The 22,320-nt window shown below is 44.3% G+C and overlaps 1 protein-coding gene across 2 annotated transcripts in view; it reads right to left on the reverse strand.

The window, feature by feature from the left end:
* Positions 1–15,403: 15,403 nt before the first annotated feature.
* Positions 15,404–22,320, reverse strand: part of LOC120033395 (AP-2 complex subunit alpha-2-like) — a 61,370-nt gene continuing 54,453 nt past the window's right edge. For both annotated transcript variants that reach the window (XM_038979741.1, XM_038979737.1), the window contains 5 exons: positions 20,703–20,826; positions 20,431–20,547; positions 20,283–20,352; positions 20,028–20,162; positions 15,404–17,866 (listed from right to left, as the gene is read on the reverse strand). In XM_038979741.1, the coding sequence (XP_038835669.1) occupies positions 17,789–17,866; positions 20,028–20,162; positions 20,283–20,352; positions 20,431–20,547; positions 20,703–20,826 (524 nt within the window). In that variant the 3' untranslated portion in view covers positions 15,404–17,788. The remainder of the gene's footprint in view (positions 17,867–20,027; positions 20,163–20,282; positions 20,353–20,430; positions 20,548–20,702; positions 20,827–22,320) is intronic.

The raw sequence follows: 22,320 nt of genomic DNA on the forward strand, positions 1-22,320 counted from the left end.
TTCTCAAAAGCTTTGGCCACGACTGTACACACACATAGATTTTGTATTGTAGATATATGGTAGAGTAGTTGCCTGAGGGTACACACTTAATGTATTGTGAAAAGTGTTATGAAATGTAATGTCATGTAATATTTAAAATGGTATATAACTGCCTTGGCAGCTGCTAATAGGGATCATAATAAATACAATTACAAATAACGTAATCATTCAATCATAGCCTTTATTTAGTGACCCACAGTTGCAAGAGGGGAGAAAACTCACATAATATTGCACAACTCAAGATAAATGGATTAACATGGGAAGTACATGGATAATTTATATTTAGTTCATGTTTTATTTCTGCATCAAGGCTGATCTTTGCTTTGCACAGGGCACACGTTTGCATGTTCACTGTAGCCTAGGAGATGGCCTAGTTCGTCCCATTGGCACATCATGACAAGTTACTCCTCTCCCTGAAGACCTATATTCCCATTCGGGTCAAATTAAGAATAAGAAAGAATTAATCTAATCTGATCTCAATCCAGTTCTGCGTTTACCCCTGTTAACAGTTCAGGTTTATGACTGGGGGAAGATTTGCTGATCCTAAACCTGTGCTTGAAGGCCATTTTAACATGGTGTTGAATTAGGAAAATAGAAATATGACTCTAGAACTTGTCTGTTGTCGTTTTGATTATTGAGGGATAAAAACGCATGCAGGTGCCGCTTTCTTCGGCGGAAGCTCGTAATATCAAATCAAATCAATTTATAAAGCCCTTCTTACATCAGCTGATATCTCAAAGTGCTGTACAGAAACCCAGCCTAAAACCCCAAACAGCAAGAAATGCAGGTGTAGAAGCACGGTGGCTAGGAAAAACTCTCATGAAAGGCCAGAACCTAGGAAGAAACCTAGAGAGGAACCAGGCTATGAGGGGTGGCCAGTCCTCTTCTGGCTTTGCCGGGTGGAGATTAACAGAACATGGCCAAGATGTTCAAATGTTCATAGGTGACCAGCAGGGTCAAATAATAATAATCACAGTGGATGCAACAGGTCAGCACCTCAGGAGTAAATGTTAGTTGGCTTTTCATAGCCGGTCATTCATAGCATCTCTACCGCTCCTGCTGTCTCTAGAGAGTTGAAAACAGCAGGTCTGGGACAGGTAGCACGTCCGGTGAACAGGTCAGGATTCCATAGCCGCAGGCAGAACAGTTGAAACTGGAGCAGCAGCACGGCCAGGTGGACTGGGGACAGCAAGGAGTCATCAGGCCAGGTAGTCCTGAGGCATGGTCCTAGGGCTCAGGTCCTCCGAGAGAGAGAAAGAAAGAAAGAGAGAAAGACAGAAAGAAAGAGAGAAAAGGAGAGAAAGAGAGAATTAGAGAGAGCATACTTAAATTCACACAGGACACCGGATAAGACAGGAGAAATACTCCAGATATAACAGACTGGCACTAGCCTCCTGACACAAACTACTGCAGCATAAATATTGGAGGCTGAGACAGGAGGGGTCGGGAGACACTGTGGCCCCATCCGACGATACCCTCGGACAGGGCCAACCAGGCAGGATATAACCCCACCCACTTTGCAAAAGCACAGCCCCCACACCAAGAGAGGGATATCTTCAAACACCAACTTACCATCCTGAGACAAGGCCGAGTATAGCCCACAAAGATCTCCGCCACGGCACAACCCAAGGGGGGGCGCCAACCCAGACAGGAAGATCACGTCAATGACTCAACCCACTCAAGTGACGCACACCTCCCAGGGACGGCATGGAAGAGCACCAGTAAGCCAGTGACTCAGCCCCTGTAATAGGGTTAGAGGCAGAGAATCCCAGTGGGGAGAGGAGAACCGGCCAGGCTGAGACAACAAGGCCGGTTCATTGCTCCAGTGCCTTTCGGTTCACCTTCACACTCAATCATAGGACCCACTGAAGAGATGAGTCTTCAATAAAGACTTAAAGGTTGAGACCGAGTCTGCGTCTCTCACATGGGTAGGCAGACCATTCCATAAAAATGGAGCTCTATAGGAGAAAGCCCTTCATCCAGCTGTTTGTTTAGAATTTCTAGGGACAGTAAGGAGGCCTGCGTCTTGTGACGGTAGCGTACGTGTACGGCAGGACCAAATCGAAAGATAGGTAGGAGGAAGCCCATGTAATGCTTTGTAGGTTAGCAGTAAAACCTTGAAATCAGCCCTTGCCTTAACAGGAAGCCAGTGTAGAGAGGCTAGCACTGGAGTAATATGATCACATTTTTTGTTCTAGTCAAGATTCTAGCAGCCGTGTTTAGCACTAAATGAAGTTTATTTAGTGCTTTCTCCGGGTAGCCGGAAAGTAGAGCATTGCAGTAGTCTAACCTAGAAGTGACAAAAGCATGGATACATTTTTCTGCTTCATTTTTGGACAGAATTTGTCAGATTTTTGCAATGTTACGTAGATGGAAAAAAGCTGTCCTTGAAACAGTCTTAATATGTTCGTCAAAAGAGAGATCAGGGTCCAGAGTAACGCCGAGGTCCTTCACAGTTTTATTTGAAACGACTGTAAATCCATGAAGATTAATTGTCAGATTCAACAGAAGATCTCTTTGTTTCTTTGGACCTAGAACAAGCATCTCTGTTTTGTCTGAGTTTAAAAGTAGAACATTTGCAGCCATCCACTTCCTTATGTCTGAAACACAGGCTTCCAGCAAGGGCAATTTTGGGGCTTCACCATGTTTTATCGAAATGTACAGCTGTGTGTCATCCGCATAGCAGTGAAAGTTAACATTATGTTTCCAAATGACATCACCAAGAGGTAAAATATATAGTGAAAACAATAGTGGTCCTAAAACGGAACCTTGAGGAACACCGAAATTTACAGTTGATTTGTTAGAGAACAAACCATCCACAGAAATGTAACAGGGTTATATTGGTGATTCCCCTTGCCACTTTATTGTTAAGCCAATGGGTTTTTGGTTTTAGTTTTGTCTTGCCGTCACCTACTCAACATGGCATCTTATTGGCTGGTTTGCGTAGCTTGCTTACGAGGGAGGATGTTTCAGTTAGAATCGTCCCAGTGAACAAGCACCAAACCAGCGGTAAGTTGTTGGTTGCAAAGCACTGTACATCAAAAGTGATTTTTATACTCCCAAGTGATGATTTAAGTGTACAATTTATATAAATTTGTTTGTAAATGTTATTCGAACATCACACATAAGATGCAGTGTTTTTTGGAGAATATTGGTTGTGCATTTTGGTTGTAAAGAATTCCCGCCAGTACTAGCTAGCAACTTACTGTGTCTGGTGGGGGGGGGTCATATATTTTGTACAGTGCGTGAGTGCAGAGTTGGATGGTGAGCCGTGCATTGCATGACGTGCAATTTTGTGCTGTTCCTATCAGGTACATTGTTAAAGATATTATATTGTATATTGTAATTGTATTATTTTGGTAACTACATGGCCCAGTGAACAAGCACCAAACCAGCGTGCGTGAGTGCAGAGTTGGATGGTGAGCCGTGCATTGCATGACGTGCAATTTTGTGCTGTTCCTATCAGAATAAATCTCCATGACTGGTGCTACACGTTGGAGTTCGTGTCGAGAATTGATTGTACACAACGCAAGAAGAGTACTGTTACAGTGGTGCCGTGACCGTTCTTCTGGATCGGATCATCCTTCGCTGGATTTCCATCTCAGAACTTCGCCGTGGTTGCCGTTGAAGAACCAGATAAGACGTTGCTGGTGCAGTATAGTGCGATATCGCATTTCGCCACAAGAGGGCGCCGCCAACGTTTTATTATCGAAATTGATGATTTCTCTGGCTGAGACACTTCACAGATAAACTATATAACTTTTGTGTTACTTGTTTATTTGAAATTCTAATGTATATCTGATATGAGTAGGGTGAGTTTTACCTGTGTACTAGATATAGGTTAGATTTTGACGTGAGGTTAAAGAAAGAAATATATATATGCATTTTTTTTGCTAGTTACATTTTTATTAGTGTGTTGATTTCCCATTGTTAAAATGGAAGGTGTTGGGAGAGGTAGGGGTTTCCTGTCATTTAATCTGTCACCATCTGTTGGTAGGGGTTCAGGCAAAATTCCAGTTGCTTCTACACCTATGCCTAAACTGGAGGGTTTTGGGAGTTTTGATGATAGTGTACCCATGGAAACGCCCAAGGATGTGTATGACAGAGTTTTGCCAAATACAGGGAGTGGGGAGGTCTCCATGGATTTCATAGCAGACATAGTACAGCAGATTGGTCATTCCATTGGGGAGAACATTGCCTCCTGTTTGGAGTCAAAGGCAATTGTTGGACATGTTGGGGACAATGTTATGGGGAATGCATGCAGCTCTAGGGGTTTGGATGTGTCAGGCCTGAACCTGGTATTGAAGTCTGATATCAGGGAACCAGTGTACTTTCGGGGGGATGGCTCTGAAAAGTGCACAGTGCATGAGTGGGAGGATATGGTCATGGTTTACATGCGTAAGAGGGGCGTATCTGTGATGGACCAAGCTGTTGAGGTTATGGGTAGGCTTATGGGAAGGGCCCGCGATGTTGTTAAAGTGGGCATACGCAGCAATCCCTCCGTTGATTTATCTAAAGGCCCGAGTCCCATCTTTGACATACTGAAACAACATTTTAGTGACACTGCTTTTTCAAGCATGCCCCTCGCTGACTTTTATGCCACATTACCTCTGACTGATGAACAACCATTTGAATATTGGCTCAGACTGAACAGGGCTATGGAGGTTGCTGAAGATTGTCTAAAGAGACAGAAAAAAAGTGTTGAAGACCCATCTCGTGAGCTCACAGTCATGTTCATCAGACACTGCCCTAACGCTGAACTGTCCCTTATCTTTAAGTGCAAGCCATTACAGCAGTGGACTGCTGCAGATGTTCATGAGAGGCTGGATGAATACAGGAGGGAGCAGAGGTACTCTCACTTATCTAAGGTGATCCCAGCCATCACAACAATGAAGCAGGAAGTTGGTGCTGTCATGCCGATCACCATGCCTGCTGTGAGGCCCATCATGGAAGTACCCAATACGTTGCCTTACCCAGCCCAGACTATTCAGGGCTCAGCTGAGCCGATGGAACGTATCCTTGCAATGCTGGAGCGTGTGCTGGAGCAGAGACCACAACAGTCTGACCATAGGTTCCAAAAAGGGAATAGGAGCAAAGTGAAGTCTAATGGGCCATGTAACGTGTGCGGGGATGCTGGACATGATACTTACTTTCACTGCAGGGCCAATCACCTCTGCTTTCTTTGTCATGTAGCTGGCCACGCACGCTCTCAGTGCCCCAAGGCCGCAGCTCTGAGCACAGCTGGTGGAGTCCCTACAGTAACCACTGCTCAGCTTCCGGGAAAACTAGTAGGCCTGCATGTAGAAGGGGAGAGTGTTGGGCCTTTTGTAGAGTCCCCATCGGTGAGAGCTGTTGATTTGGAGTCTGTATATAAAAGTGTTTGTGACGAAATGGAGACTGAGAAGAGTATCATAATGCAGAACACACAGAGGCTTTCTGCACATGATGATTTATTTTATGCCAAGGTGTTAATAGGAGGAGAAGTGGAAGTGAGAGCTATGCTTGACAGTGGATCCATGGCTTGTACCTTGAGCTCTAGGGTCTTACCTGAACTGTTGCGTGCAGGAGTGTTGAAAAGTCCATCATTGAGTCCTACAGAGGTAGTCTTGGTTGGTTGTGGTGGGTTGAAGACGAGGCCTTTGGGAGTATGTGAGCTGGAGATGGAGGTGTACGGATGTAGAGTTGCCGTGCCTACACTGGTGGTTGAAGGCCAGAGTGATGACCTCATCTTGGGCAGCAATCTCCTAAAGCACTTGATTCGCCACCTGAAGACGGATGGAGATCTCTGGAAGAGGGTTTATACTCCTGTGTGTGACGGGGGTGAGGAGAGCAAGCTAATCAATATGATGGCTAATGTGGAGAGATGGAGAGACGGTGAAGTACCTGACAAAGTTGGAACTGTGAGACTAAAAGGGGCTGTGACTCTAGAGCCTATGCAGGAGCACTTAGTCTGGGGCAGACTACGAAACACTCAGAATCTATCAGCGGGCAGTGCTGTTCTCATTGAGCCCAGCAGTTCAAGGTCAACACCAAGGTCAATACTGGTAGGGAGGACAGTAGCTCTATTGCGGGGGGATGGGTGGCTCCCTGTTAGAGTGATAAACCCTTCTCAGAAGACAGTGACTTTGAGACGAAACGCCACTCTAGCCGATGTCTTTCCTTGCATGGCTCTAGAGGACTTTGACTGTTCGTGTGTGAATGATGATTCATCAGCAGCTTTGCAGCAGCAAGTGCAGAGAACGGCTGATATACTCACTGACTGCCAAGATGACTTGACACTGACTGATGACGGTTCCAGCCAACTTCACGATACTGACGGACCTGACAGTTCAAGCGATCCTGAGGTCTTACGTGACTTAGGTTTGACTGATATTGATGTCAACTCCTGTCAAGCGTCTCCTGCTGGTAAGAAGAAACTCATCCAGCTCATAGCTGAGTACCAGTCTATTTTTTCCAGGCACAAGTTGGATTGTGGAAAAGCTTCCGGATGTCTTCACCGCATTCAACTGAGTGATGAGAAACCCTTTCGGATGCCCTACCGACGCCTTTCACCAAATCATTATGAGAAGCTCAAACAAGCATTGAATGAGATGGAAGAACGTGAAATCATAAGGAAGTCTAGTAGTGAGTTCGCCTCTCCCCTTGTCCTTGTATGGAAGAAGTCTGGAGACCTGAGACTCTGTACTGATTTTCGTTTGCTCAATGCTCGCACCATCAAAGACGCCCACCCACTCCCTCACCAGGCTGACGCACTGGCTGCTTTAGGTGGAAATGCCTTTTTCTCGACAATGGACCTTACCTCTGGCTACTACAATGTGGAAGTGCATGAGGATGACCGGAGATTCACAGCTTTTACGTCGCCATTTGGATTGTACGAATACAATCGTATGCCACAGGGGTTATGTAATAGTCCTGCAACCTTTATGAGGATGATGCTAAACATCTTTGGGGATCAGAACTTTCTTAGCCTGCTGTGTTACCTTGACGATGTCTTGGTCTATGCGCCCACTGAAGATCTGGCTATACAGCGCCTGGAAATGGTTTTTGAGCGTCTCAAGGCTCACAACCTGAAGTTGGCGCCAAAAAAGTGTAACTTTCTGCAGAGGTCTGTGAAGTTTCTGGGGCATATCATTAGCGCGGATGGTGTAGCTACAGACCCTGAGAAGGTGAAGGCCATTACAGGAGTAACAGAAGCTGATCTGATGGAAGATGGCACTGACATTCCATCTCAGAAGAAGTTGAGGTCATTCCTTGGGATGGTGGTGTATTATCAACAGTTCATTGAAGGTTGCTCGACCATTGCAAAGCCTCTCTTTGGGTTGACTACTGGACACAAGGCTCCACGCTGGAAAAAGAAGCAACGCTCACCTGTCAGGAAGTTGACGGCTGCCGACTGGACAACAGAATGCAGACAGGCCTTATTCCAGCTGAAGCAAGCCTTACTGGACCAGGTTTTGTTGGCCCACCCCAACTTCGAAAAACCCTTTCTACTCTCGGTGGATGCATCCAGCAATGGCTTAGGTGCTGTGCTGTCCCAGGTGCAGGAACAGGGAGCTACAGCGAGACCTATAGCCTTCGCGAGCAAGTCCCTCAGTTATGCGCAGTCGAGGTATCCTGCGCACAGGCTCGAGTTCTTTGCCATGAAATGGGCTATCTGTGACAAGTTCCACCACTGGCTACGGGGGCAGCACTTCACGGTATGGACGGATAATAATCCCTTGACATACATTCTGACCAAAGCAAAGCTTGATGCTTGTGAACAGAGATGGGTCGCCAAGCTGGCACCGTACGAGTTTGACATCAAGTACATCCCTGGAAAAATAAATGTTGTTGCAGATGCTTTGAGCAGAGAGCCCTTCGTACGACCCAGTGCACTCCATCGCCTGACAAGGGTCCCGTACGAGACCTTACTAGCTGAAGCCGACGCTGTGCGCACAGACAGAGTGCAAGATGTGTTTCGCTGGTCCAGCCACCCCTTTGACAAAGCCTCTGACTCCAACGAAGTGGTCATTAGCTGTCAGGCTACTGTTGACCCCCCATCTGGTGCTTTATCAAGACATGAAGTTGCAGCTGTTCTTCATTCACACAGGGGCTGGGGGGATGAAGTGGGCACACATGCACTGCTGTTGCCACAGCTTCCACAAGCTGTTATGCCATCAGAGCAGACCGATGTCGATGTTCTGCCACACGACCTACTGATGAGTAAGCAGCGTGATGACAACGTGATCAGCAGAGTGATCTTCTTTGTGGAGAGGGGGAGAAGACCATCCCGGAGAGAGCGTGCCCATGAGAGTGTTGAGGTTTTGTGTCTTCTCAGAAGTTGGGACAAGTTGACCATGAAGATGGGTGTACTGTATCGTGTTTCAAAGAATGTGGTTACAAAGAGGAAAACGTATTTGTATGTAGTTCCAGCCTCCATGAAAGCAATGGTGTTGAAGGGTGTCCATGATGAAGCTGGTCACCAGGGCCAACAGAGAACAGTCTACCTGACAAGACAGAGGTTCTTCTGGCATGGCCTGGAGAGGGAGGTAAAAGCATATGTGAAGTGCTGCAGGAGATGCGTCGTGAGCAAGACTCCTGAACCGGAAGCAAGAGCTCCTCTTGAGAGCATAATAACAACTGAGCCTCTTGAACTAGTGTGCATAGACTTCTGGTCTGCAGAAGATTCTTCAAACAAGTCCTTGGATGTGCTCGTTGTTACTGACCACTTTACCAAATTGGCTCATGCCTTCTTGTGTCCGAACCAGTCTGCTAAGTCAGTAGCTCATCAGTTGTGGAACAACTATTTCTGTGTCTACGGGATGCCTCGCCGTATACACTCAGACCAGGGAGCCAACTTTGAGAGCGCTTTAATAGCCGAACTGTTGAGTGTTGCAGGTGTTCAGAAGTCTCACACCACGCCGTACCATCCGATGGGGAACGGGTCCTGCGAAAGGATGAATAGGACGTTGGGAAACATGATCCGGGCCCTGCCAACGAGAGCAAAGCACAGATGGCCTCAGGCGCTGAAGTCCCTCACGTTTGCGTACAATTGTACAATCCACGAGACCACAGGCTTTGCCCCTTTCCTGCTAATGTTTGGGAGGACGCCAAGACTGCCTGTTGACATAGTCTTTGGCTCTGTCATAGAGAACCCAGAAGTTGTTGACTATGACCAGTTTGTTAAATCTTTGAGGAGAGATCTGAAAGAAGCCATGAATGCAGCACAGGCATCTGCAGCGAAGCAGTTGAAGAGGCATGCTGACCTTTATGACAGAAGAGTCAGAGGAGCACCAGTGGAGATTGGGGATCGAGTGTTGCTGGCTAACAAGGGGGAGCGGGGAAAGCGGAAGCTTGCTGACCGTTGGGAGGATACTGTCTACCTTGTCACTGGGTTGAATGCTGACAGTCACACTTTTAAGATTCAGAACAGCTCCACTGGACGGGAGAAGACGGTACATCGCAACCTGATAATGCCAGTCAACTTTCTTCCTCTTCCCCATGCTGCCGTTGATGAGGGAACAGACATGTCTGGATTAACAGAGTCTGAGGGCATGAATGACAGCCTTATGGTCTCAGCTGCCATGGACACTGCAGTGGATGATGATGCTGAGTACAGAACAAGAGTGTGGGTGTCAGAATTGCCTTCTGAAGGAACAGGTGACACAAGCCTGGAGGGTGATGTGCGATCCTTGGATGCTCAGGATGTTCCACCTTTGGATTCTGTGGAAGATATACTGCAGCTGGAAGGTCTGCCTCGATCAGAGAGTCTTCAAGAATCTGACCGAGACCGTAACAGTGTAGTGAGTGAGCTAATTGACCAGTCTACTTACGATATCCGTACTGACCTACCAAACTCGGACCATTCCTTACCTGATCAGTTACAGACGGACTGTGTTGACAGACCCACTATTGCAACAGTACAAAACACTGTTACCCCTTATGCAGTTGAAGGTAGTCGGGGTCGTATTAGGTCAAGGGCAGGAAGACTATTTAAACCAGTGTCAAGACTGATTGAGATTATGAATCAGCAGACAGTTAGCTCTTGAAGGTTCAATATGTGAATAGAGGGTCAACGGTATTGACATCTTTTATTTGTTTTGCTTTTACATCATTGTGACCATGATTAGAGGTTGCAGGATGGTAATGTGACGGATATGATCAACTCTCTTATGGTAGTTTATTTTATTACTTGGATGTTTTAAAGTCACTGAGTGTACTTAACATGTAACAGGCATGTTTACCTATGAGGGCTAAGGGGATTGATCAACCGCTTTTCACTCTAATTCTCAAGGAGAATAGTCTAATGACTGGAATATTTAGTGACTGATTTAAAGCAGGGTCTGCATCCTTGATATACACAGCTTTACCTTTTAGTTTCTCTATTAGGTAGTCTAAAAATATATCTAATTTTTTTCTCTACATTATTCTGTACATATGTTGAGTGTCTCTGTATCTGGTATGTTTGCACAGTGCCGTTTTGTATTTTTATTATTTTTCTTTGCAAGTGGAATTCAGTAGGGGGGAGTGTAACAGGGTTATATTGGTGATTCCCCTTGCCACTTTATTGTTAAGCCAATGGGTTTTTGGTTTTAGTTTTGTCTTGCCGTCACCTACTCAACATGGCATCTTATTGGCTGGTTTGCGTAGCTTGCTTACGAGGGAGGATGTTTCAGTTAGAATCGTCCCAGTGAACAAGCACCAAACCAGCGGTAAGTTGTTGGTTGCAAAGCACTGTACATCAAAAGTGATTTTTATACTCCCAAGTGATGATTTAAGTGTACAATTTATATAAATTTGTTTGTAAATGTTATTCGAACATCACACATAAGATGCAGTGTTTTTTGGAGAATATTGGTTGTGCATTTTGGTTGTAAAGAATTCCCGCCAGTACTAGCTAGCAACTTACTGTGTCTGGTGGGGGGGGGTCATATATTTTGTACAGTGCGTGAGTGCAGAGTTGGATGGTGAGCCGTGCATTGCATGACGTGCAATTTTGTGCTGTTCCTATCAGGTACATTGTTAAAGATATTATATTGTATATTGTAATTGTATTATTTTGGTAACTACATGGCCCAGTGAACAAGCACCAAACCAGCGTGCGTGAGTGCAGAGTTGGATGGTGAGCCGTGCATTGCATGACGTGCAATTTTGTGCTGTTCCTATCAGAATAAATCTCCATGACTGGTGCTACACGTTGGAGTTCGTGTCGAGAATTGATTGTACACAACGCAAGAAGAGTACTGTTACAGAGACAAACTGATATCTTTCCGACAGATAAGATCTAAACCAGGCCAGAACTTGTCCGTGTAGACCAATTTGGGTTTCCAATCTCTCCAAAAGAATGTGGTGATCGATGATATCAAAAGCAGCACTAAGGTCTAGGAGCACGAGGACAGATGCAGAGCCTCGGTCTGACGCCATTAAAAGGTCATTTACCACCTTCACAAGTGCAGTCTCAGTGCTATGATGGGGTCTTAAACCAGACTGAAGCGTTTCATATACATTGTTTGTTTTCAGGAAGGCAGTGAGTTTCTGCGTGACGGCTTTTTAAATTTTTTTTGAGAGGAATGGGAGATTCGATATAGGCCAATAGTTCTTTATATTTTCTAGGTCAAGGTTTGGCTTTTTCAAGAGAGGCTTTATTAGTGAGTTTGGTACACATCCGGTGGATAGAGAGCCGTTTATTATGTTCAACAAAGGAGGGCCAAGCACAGGAAGCAGCTCTTTCAGTAGTTTAGTTGGAATAGGGTCCAGTATGCAGCTTGAAGGTTTAGAGGCCATGATTATTTTCATCCTTGTGTCAAGAGGTATAGTACTAAAACACTTGAGTGTCTCCCTTGATCCTAGGTCCTGGCAGAGTTGTGCAGACTCAGTATAACTGAGCTTTAGAGGAATATGCAGATTTACAGAGTAGTCTGTAATTTTCTTTCTAATGATCATGATCATGATCTGGATTGTTCTTATTTTCCTCAATTAAGTTGGAAAAATAGGATGATCGAGCAGCAGTGAGGGCTCTTCGATACTGCACGGTACTGTCTTTCCAAGCTAGTCGGAAGACTTCCAGTTTGGTGTGGCGCCATTTCCGTTCCAATTTTCTGGAAGCTTGCTTCAGAGTCCGGGTATTTTCTGTATACCAGGGAGCTAGTTTCTTATGACAAATGTTTTTTGTTTTTAGGCGTGCGACTGCATCTAGGGTATTGCGCAAGGTTAAATTGAGTTCCTCAGTTAGGTGGTTAACTGATTTTTGTCCTCTGACGTCCTTGGGTAGGCGGAGGAAGTCTGGAAGGGCATCTAGGAATCTTTGGGTTGTCCGAGAATTTATAGCACAACTTTTGATGATCCTTGGTTTGGGTCTGAGCAGATTATTTGTTGCGATTGCAAACGTAATAAAATGGTGGTCCGATAGTCCAGGATTATGAGGAAAAACATCAAGATCCACAACATTTAATCCACGGCACAAAACTAGGTCCAGAGTATGACTGTGGCAGTGAGTAGGTCCGGAGACATGTTGGACAAAACCCACTGAGTCGATGATGGCTCCGAAAGCCTTTTGGAGTGGGTCTGTGGACTTTTCCATGTGAATATTAAGGTCACCAAAAATTAGAATATTATCTGCCATGACAACAAGGTCCGATAGGAATTCAGGGAACTCCGTGAGGAACGCTGTATATGGCCCAGGAGGCCTGTAAACAGTAGCTATAAAAAAAAGTGATTGAGGAGGCTGCATAGATTTCATGACTAGAAGCTCAAAAGACGTTTTTTTTTGTAAATTGAAATTTGCTATCATAAATGTTAGCAACACCTCCGCCTTTGCGCGATGCGCGGGGGATATGGTCACTAGTGTAACCAGGAGGTGAGGCCTCATTTAACACAGTAAATTCATCAGGCTTAAACCATGTTTCAGTCAGGCCAATCACATCAAGATTATGATCAGTGATTAGTTCATTGGCCATAACTACCTTGGAAGCGAGGGATCTAACATTAAGTAGCCCTATTTTGAGATGTGAGGTATCACTCTCTTTCAATAATGTCAGGAATGAAGGAGGTCTTTATTCCAGTGAGATTGCTAAGGCAACCACCGCCATGTTTAGTTTTGCCCAACCTAAGTCGAGGCACAGACACGGTCTCAATGGGGATAGCTGAGCTGACTACACTGACTGTGCTAGTGGCAGACTCCACTAAGCTGGCAGGCTGGCTAACAGCCTGCTGCCTGGCCTGCACCCTATTTCATTGTGGAGCTAGAGCCCTGTCTATGTTCGTAGATAAGATGAGAGCACCCCTCCAGCTAGGATGGAGTCCGTCACTCCTCAACAGGCCAGGCTTGGTCCTGTTTGTGGGTGAGTCCCAGAAAGAGGGCCAATTATCTACAAATTCTATCTTTTGGGAGGTGCAGAAAACCGTTTTCAACCAGCGATTGAGTTGTGAGACTCTGCTGTAGAGCTCATCACTCCCCCTAACTGGCAGGGGGCCAGAGACAATTACTCGATGCCGACATCTTTCTAGCTGATTTACACGCTAAAGCTATGTTGCGCTTGGTGACCTCTGACTGTTTCATCCTAACATCGTTGGTGTCGACGTAGATAACAATAACTCTATACTCTCTACACTCGCCAGTTTTAGCTTTAGCCAGCACCATCTTCAGATTAGCCTTAATGTCGGTAGCCCTGCCCCCTGGTAAACAGTGTTTGATCGCTGGATGATTAGTTTTAAGTCTAATAATACGGGTAATGGAGTCGGTTGAAAGTTTCTATCGGCTGAATGAGCGACACCGGGTGAGCATTCCTACAGTATTTCCCTCCAGAAGCCATGAGGAAGTTGTCCGGCTGCGGGGACTGTGCGAGGGGATTTATACTACTATCTGTACTTACTGGTGTCACAGACGCTGTTTCATCCTTTCCTACACTGAAATTACCCTTGCCTAACGATTGCGTCTGAAGCTGGGCTTGCAGCACAGCTATCCTTGCCGTGAGGTGATCGTTCTCCTGTATATCGTTCTCCTGAGTACAGCGACTGCAATTAGAAGGCATCATGTTAATGTTACTACTTAGCTTCGGCTGATGGAGGTCCTGACGAACCACGTCCAGATGAAGCGTCCGGAGTGGAAAAAATAGATGTGATCAGCATAACAAAGGACATCGGGAACATGTGAATAATGGGTTTGGGTGTAGGTCACTTTCCCTCCCCCTCTGACCTGTTCATAGAGGAGGATGTAATACCAAATCAGGATTTCCTTTCTGATTAATCAGGAAAAATCACATCTCATCTCACACTAGAAGACAAAAATGTAATTTATATGTGGATCGAGGGTCGGTTTCCCAAACACATCTCCATTGATCATGCTTTTTTAGTCAAGGACTAGGATTAATCTGGGTCCAGAAAAAAGGCTCTTATGTCGAGATGACAGTGAGTATGGAATCTGTTATCTTTGCACACTTGAGCTGCGTTTACACAGGCAGCCGAATTCTGAATTGGGCAAAATATCTGATCGGTCAATAATCGAGCTGCCTGTGTAAACGCTGCCTAAATGATCTGTAAAGGCCTCCTCTGTGACATACTCCCTTTCATCACTGCTTCAAAGTAATCCTCAGCCATTAGGTTGAAGGTACAGGTTGGTAACATGCAGTGTTTGGGAAGCTACTCTGAAAATATAGTTTACCAAGCTACCAATTACTTCACACTGGAAGTTAAGCTACACTAATGCTACCCTCAATAAAAATATAGTTTACTTGACTAAAGTTACTTTGAAGAAGTAGTTCACTACATCCAAACTACTTCATGAAAAAGCATCATATGTAAATCCAATATGTCAGACTACAAATTGCAGGAACAGTTCACTTCGGGGTCATATGTTAACAATGTGTTATTTAGCCAATTAAACATAAACATTTCCAAGTGAGAGTTACGCAAGTCTGATACCGAAAAAGGAACTTATTGCCTACTTCACCCACATTTTATTTTTGCAAAATCAGAAGTGTCTAGTTCCAGTAGTTAGCTACACCGCTACATGGCAAACAAGTTAAAACACTACCTAGATTTGAATTTAGTTCAACTACCACCAAGCTACTGGAAAATATCATTAAAGTACTAGTTGAACTACAACAGGATCTTTATTTAATGTTCAATGTTTATTCAATTATTCACATTACATCTACTACTTAGTCAATGTGATGAGTTCTTATTGATAGGACTATGCGATACATCCAACTACGGTTCTGGAGAGCTGCTGTGTGTACAGGCTTTTGCTCAAGCCCAGCACTTACACATATCAGTTTCTTGTTGCGGACGTGGAACTGTGGTGAGCTTTGGAAAGAATTTCCTCTTGACGGACATCATAATCACCATCACACACACACTTTCCCATCAAGAAAAAGAGAGCCAGTGGTAGAGTATATGGCATAGTTTTACTTTCACATTATTCAGTACAGAGTAAATCTTAAATCTAACACAGGTATCTCACAGGTTTAACACCGATACACGGGGCTGCATTAGCTAGCGGATACTGCATAGACGTGCACACACACACACACACACACACAATGATTCTACAGTTGCCACTACAATGATCAGACTGTTCCACCAATGCTGCATGGGTTAGACGTATAAGTGACTCCTGCTGAAACTAATATGACCATGTCTCATAAAGATAATTTAGGATATTTTTATCACGTGGTACACCGACACACACTCAAACACACACACACACACACACACACACACGCGTTGCCCACCCCTGATGACTCGATCCCAGTAGTTGTGATTGACAGTTGGTCTTTTGAGTTCTCTCCTCCTCCCTCTCATCTCTAAGAATGGACATGTGGGTGCGTGTCTGAAATGTGAGTTTACAGATAAGTGCTATCCAGTGTCTTTGTGGTTGGTTGTGTTTTCAAAGATTACAATCAATCTTCTCCTAAGTAATACCATAAGGTAAGTATTTGTGATGTGTGTGTGTGTGCACAAGCCTGTGAGTGTTTAGAGATCAAGTTCTGAGGTACTCCTCTTTTTTCAGTCAATCCCGGTATCAAGCAGCACTCTACTCTCCAATCCCATCCCTCTTTTCAACACGGGAAAAAATAAAATAACGAATACTAGGCCTCTGCTCTGCCTCTTCACTCTTCATGTGAACACGGACTGGCCCACTGCCCTCTAACTCCTTCCAACTACCACCTGAACTCCCCATCAATGAAGCTTGCTCAATGCTTACTTATGCACGACATAAACATTTCATAAGCCATCGTAAAACACCCCATGTCAGCTCTCAACCAATGTTCCCTGCCTCAAGTGTCAAAAAACATTGCTAATCTGAAATAAACAGTTTTCACGACACCTTATCTGTTGTCATACTTACGGTGGTGGTAAGTAGGATTTATGACAGGTTTAAGTCAAGTATCAACCTCATCGCTGTCTGATTAACATTGTAAACAAGACCAGCTACCCTGCTACTCTCCTTCTATCTCGCTCTCCTTTTAGCTGACCCCTCTACCCTATTCGCAGGGTACACACTGCTGGCCCTACTTTCTCACACTACCTTTCACATACACACACACAACAGAAGCAACACAACATTACACCATTAAAGAAACATACAAAAACTTCAATAACTCCACTACTAATAAAAGGAAAGATGAGACAATAAAAAAAAAAGATAAAAAGGGGTAATTCATTACACTTTTATATATATATATATATATATATATATTCCACGAACAGGTACAGAATCATTTGAGTTTATATATAAAGTATGGTTACAAGCCAGAAAGATGGGGTAAGTGTGAGGGGGTGGTGTGTTTATGCGTTTGTGGGGTATTGATGGACTGAGGTCTCTTGGAACCACCTAAAGTGCACTGGCCATTTCCACTGGAATAAAGCGGGAACTGTAGACTTGGGAATGTGCCGGAATTCTTTTATGGAATATTATATCTCAGGGATTATACTGAGGCCCTTGGGATGTATAACCGGTGGGGGTCTGGGACAGCAGAGGGTGGAGAAGAGATGGGGTTGGGGTGAAGGTGGGGGTTTAGAGTGTTGTTTTGGACCTTTACACAGAAGAGTCCCATTTCTTTAGTGATTTAATTTTACCCCTCCCTCCCACTAAAGGAGGACCCTATTCAGATACTTTACACAGACACTTAAGCATGTACAAATATACGCATGTATGTGCCTACATGTGAGAGTATCTGGGTGTGTATTAAACATAAATGTGTGTATGTGTATGTAGAACTGGTCCTCCCATGCAACTCCCAGGAATAGTCTAAGGTTGAAATGTCGCGGAATCGATGCACAGAATTCCCCACCCTCCCCCATGCATCACACACGCACGGACACACACCAGCTGTCATCACAAGTCCACAAGTCCATGCTTAAATAGACAGGACGGAGAAAAACAGGACACACACACCAGCACGATTCTGAAACACACACAGTCATACACTTACGTTCACAGGTAAACACAGAAAAAAAACAAGAATTGCAGCGCCGATGATAATAAACAGTAATAATAAGAATCGGAATTATAATCGTGACAATAGTAATAACTGTCAATGATAGGGCAGTCGTGTAAGTGGCAACGGCTGCTTTTTTTCCCTTATGTAGGTATTTTTCCTTCTCGTTGATTCTTTGTTCTTGGCAACCTCAGGATCAGGGAGTGGGGGGGGATGAAGTGGGTGGGGTGAGGGGAATTGAAACGCTAGTCTCGGTGTGTTGGGTGTCTAGAGCGTGATGATGATGATGATGGCCTGGGTCGCGTTGGGTGGGTTCTAGACTCAGGGTTTTAGAACTGTTCTGCCAGGAGGTCACAGACGCGCTGGGAGACAGTGTCCTTGCTGCTGCGCAGAGTCAGCCGGTACATCTGACAGAGAGCAGACACAGATTTAACATGGGTAAACGTAAACACACACACACACACACACACACACACACACACACCCTTAAACATGAATTAACATACAGGGTGGTCAGTAAAGTTCAAACCACATACTATATATACAGTGCCTTCAGAAAGCATTCATACCCCTTGACTTACTCCACATTTTGTTGTTACAGCCTGGATTCAAAATTGATTAAATATTGTTTTTTCAAACCTATCTACACACAATACCCCATAATGATTTTTTTTTTTTAATGTTTGCAAATTGATAGAAAATGAAATCTCTCACTTATATAGGTATTCACACCCCTTTGCTATGACACTCCAAATTGAGCTCAGGTGCATTCAATTCCCTTTGATCATCCTTGATGTCACTACAACTTGGTTGGAGTCCAACTGTGGCCAACTCAGTTTGGACATGACTTAGAAAGAAACACTCTATACAAGGTCCCACAGTTGACAGTGCATGTCAGAACAGAAACTATACCATGAAGTCCAAGGAACTGTCCGTAGATCTCCGAGATTGTGATGAGGTATATATCTGGGGAAGGGTATACAACTATTTCTTGGGTGTTGAAAGTTTGCAAGAGCAGTGGTCTCCAACATTGGGAAATGTAAAAAAAATATTGAACTACCCAGACCCTGAGCTGGCCGTCCGACCAAACTGAGCAAGGGAGGTGACCAAGAACCCAATGACCAATCTGAAAGAACTACAGAGTTCCTTGGCTGCAATGGGAGAACCTGACAGAAGGACAACGGTCTCTACAGCACTACACCAATCTGGGCTTTATAGGAGTGGCCAGAAGGAAGCCACTCCTAAGAAAAAGGCACATGACAGCACACCTGCAGTTTGGAAAAAGGCACTTGAAATACTCAGCGCATGAGGCAAAAGATTCTGATGAGACAAAAATGTCTCTCTTTGGCCTGAATGGAAAGTGTTATGTCTGGAGAAAACAGACAGCTCGTCGCCCGTCTAACATCATCCCTACCGTGGCAGCATCATGCTATGCGGATGCATTTCAGCGGCATGGACTTTGAGACTGGTAAGGATAGATGGAACAACGAATGGCGCCAAATACAGACAAATCCTTGATGAGAACCTGCTTCAAGAGTGCAAAATATTTAAGATTGGGGCGAAGATTTACGTTCCAACAGGACAATGACCCTAAGCATTCAGAGAAAGCAACGCTGGAATGGCTTCAGAACAAGAATGTGAAATTCCTTGAGTGGCCCAACCAAAGCCTAGACTTGAATCCCATTGAAAAGCTGTGGAAAGACTTGAAGATTGCTGTTCACCGCAGCTCCCATTTAATTTAAGAACTTGAGAAAATCTGCAAGGAAGAATGGGAGAAAATCCCCAAATCCTGATGTGCAAAGCTGATGACATACCCAAGACGACTCAAAGCTGTAATCGCTGCCAAAAGTGCTACTATAAAGTATAGACTCAGGGGTGTGAATACTTATGTAAATGAGATATTTCTGTATAATTTTTATTTTTTTAAAATCACTTTATGATTTTATGGGGCATTGTGTGTGTATATGGGTAAAAAAATAAATATATTAATCCATTTTCAATTCAGGCTGTAACAATAAAATGTGGGATAAGTCAAGGGGTATGAATACTTTCTGAAGGCACTGTATATATTGGATCATCTAAAAGTTTAACACGAGACGAGGGTAGAATGGAGTTACACTGATGACACATTATCAACCTCGAGTCTAACACTGCGCACACAGAGAGAGAGACAGAGAGAGAGAGAAAGAGAGAGAGAGAGAGAGAGAATGTGGAGATTCAAGTGTTAAATTTTGGGGTGTCAGTGAGAAAGTGCGGAAGAATCAATGTGGAGGGAAAAGTGAATAAGAAAGTGTAAAAAGGGTGTGAAAGAGAGAAGAGGGGAATGAAAAGAACGAAAGAGAGCGAAAGAGAACAGGGCCAGTTGTGTGTTACCTGCTCGCCAGGCTTGATTTGCAGCAGCACACAGAAAGACACAGACAGCAGTGAGTGATGCAATGAGAGCAGCACAGAGAAGGACAGACGGACTCTGTGTGTGTATATGCATGTACATTTGTGTGTGTGTGTGTGTGTGTGTATGCATGTACATTTGTGTGTGTGTAGTTTGTGTGTGCGTGCGCGCGCGCGTACCTGGGCCTGCGCATTGGGTTCCAGTCTCAGCAGGCAGCCGACCTGTTGGGCCTTGGTCTGGATGACTCCGGCACACACATAGTTCTCTGGGTTAGGATCCACATTCTCCAACAGGGCTGTCCCCAGGCCCAGCAACTAGAGACAAGAAGGGGGGGGGGGGGGGGGGGGATAGGAGGGAGTAGGATGTGGTAGACATTCAGCAGGAAAGGGAATTAAATGAATATGCCTCAAGCGTGTGTGTGTGTGTGTGTCTACCTTGGCCTTGAGCACTTCTGTGTCCATGCCATGGCTGGCCTTGAAGATCTTTTGTGCTTCTTGCTGGGGCCTGAAAAGAGAAGAAAAGTCAGAAACACACACACAACCCCCTTACATGCTCGCACCCAACACACACAATCTCACTCACTGGCTGAGTTGTTTCCAGCGCTGGAAGAAGTCTGCGGCGGCCATCTCTGTGGGTTGGAAGAACTTGTTGATGGTGACAGGCAGCTTGAGAGAGATGTTCTGCAGGGCTCCCCCATACCTGAGAGGAACATACACACCTTTATAAACTGAAGACGACAAAACAAAATGTGTGTGTGTGTATGTTTGGGATACTCCTGATCTTGCGTGCGTGATTGCGAGGTGTTTGTATTGTATGTCCTGTGTAATAATCTGGGTGCGTATGCGCGTGTGTACCTGAACTTGATGTTGAGCAGCGGCGCATCAATAAAGTCAGTCAGACACTCGATGTTGATGACCTGCTGCACCTGTGCTCCTCCCTCCACTAGGGGTTCCACTGTTTTGGTCTGCACGTTGAGCTGTGGGAAAGCCAGTCAAGGAGAGGAACAGAGCCGGGACTAGAGACCACACAGGGGGGACTGCATATTGAATATAGCTATCCGTGTTAAATACATGCAAGTATAGCCTGCAACCCAAGGGACACACATAGTAGTGTTGCACAGTATACGGAAACATTGATACTAGAACATGAAAAACGGTTCAGTACAAGAATATGTTACTTTACTGGTTAAAGAGACAGCTTATTTTATAAAAAGATGCGCTACTTCTATGCAAATGTTGTTGATCAGTACCATAAAATAAGTCCCAAATGTAAGGGAAACAGATTGTTTATCATCTGTAGCCTCATGAAATCGGCCAAAACAAACTCGACAGCTCAATGCATGCACACACTCATATTGAATACGCATTCCCCTGTATTATGAATAGGCTACATCATGATTTATCCAGTTTATCAATCGAGATTTACCATTCAAATAAATGATTACCATTATGTTGATATGTAGTTAGATTGGTAAAAACAAAGTCACATTTATTGTATGATTGTGTAATTGATTCATTAAAAGGGGAATGAAAACACTTCGTAAAGCTAATCAAAGAGATCCACTAATACTAAACATCTGCATTTAACACGGAAACATCTCTATTGTTAGGATTTTGATCTTGAACAACGTTTATTAGAGGTATGGGTAGGCCTAGGGCTGTGGCAGTCATGATATTTTGTCAGACGGTGATTGTCAAGCAAAGAACTGCCGGTCTCATGGTAATTGACACCTTTAGCACGAAAAATCTCAAATTTGGACTCATCAGACCAATGGACAGATTTCCACCGGTCTAATGTTCATTGCTTGTGTTTCTTGGTCCAAGAAAGTCTCTTCTTCTTACTGGTGTCCTTTAGTAGTGGTTTCTTTGCAGCAATTCGACCATGAAGGCCTGATTCATGCAGTCTCCTCTGAACAGTTGATGTTGAGATGTGTCTGTTACGTGAACTCTGTGAAGCATTTATTTGGGCTGCAATTTCAGAGAGGCAGTTAATTCTAATGAACTTATCCTCTACATTTTCCAGATTGACTGACCTTCATGTCTTAAAGTAATAATGGACTGTCATTTGTCTTTGCTTATTTGAGCTGTTCTTGCCATAATATGGACTTGGTCTTTTACCAAATAGGGCTATCTTCTGTATCCCACCCCTACTTTGTCACAACACAAATGAGTGGCTCAAACGCATGAAGGAAAGAAATTCCTCAAATTAACTTTTTACAAGGCACACCTGTTAATTGAAATGCATTCCAGGTGACTACCTCGTAAAGCTGGCCAGTAAATTCAGGAATTCTTGCCAGTGATGCAACAAAAATGCCAATATGGCGATTTACAGTTACAGTTAGCTGGTGTTCTAAAGCCTATTGTTTCCATTCCCCTTTAATGCATAGATGTCTGTCTCTGAAAAATGTTGACGTAAAAAAATAAAAATGTAATGATATTGATCTTAAAATTTGTCCCTGTTACTGAACAGAAC

This window comes from Salvelinus namaycush, chromosome 3 (assembly GCF_016432855.1).
Source record: "Salvelinus namaycush isolate Seneca chromosome 3, SaNama_1.0, whole genome shotgun sequence".
Lineage (NCBI taxonomy): Eukaryota > Metazoa > Chordata > Actinopteri > Salmoniformes > Salmonidae > Salvelinus > Salvelinus namaycush.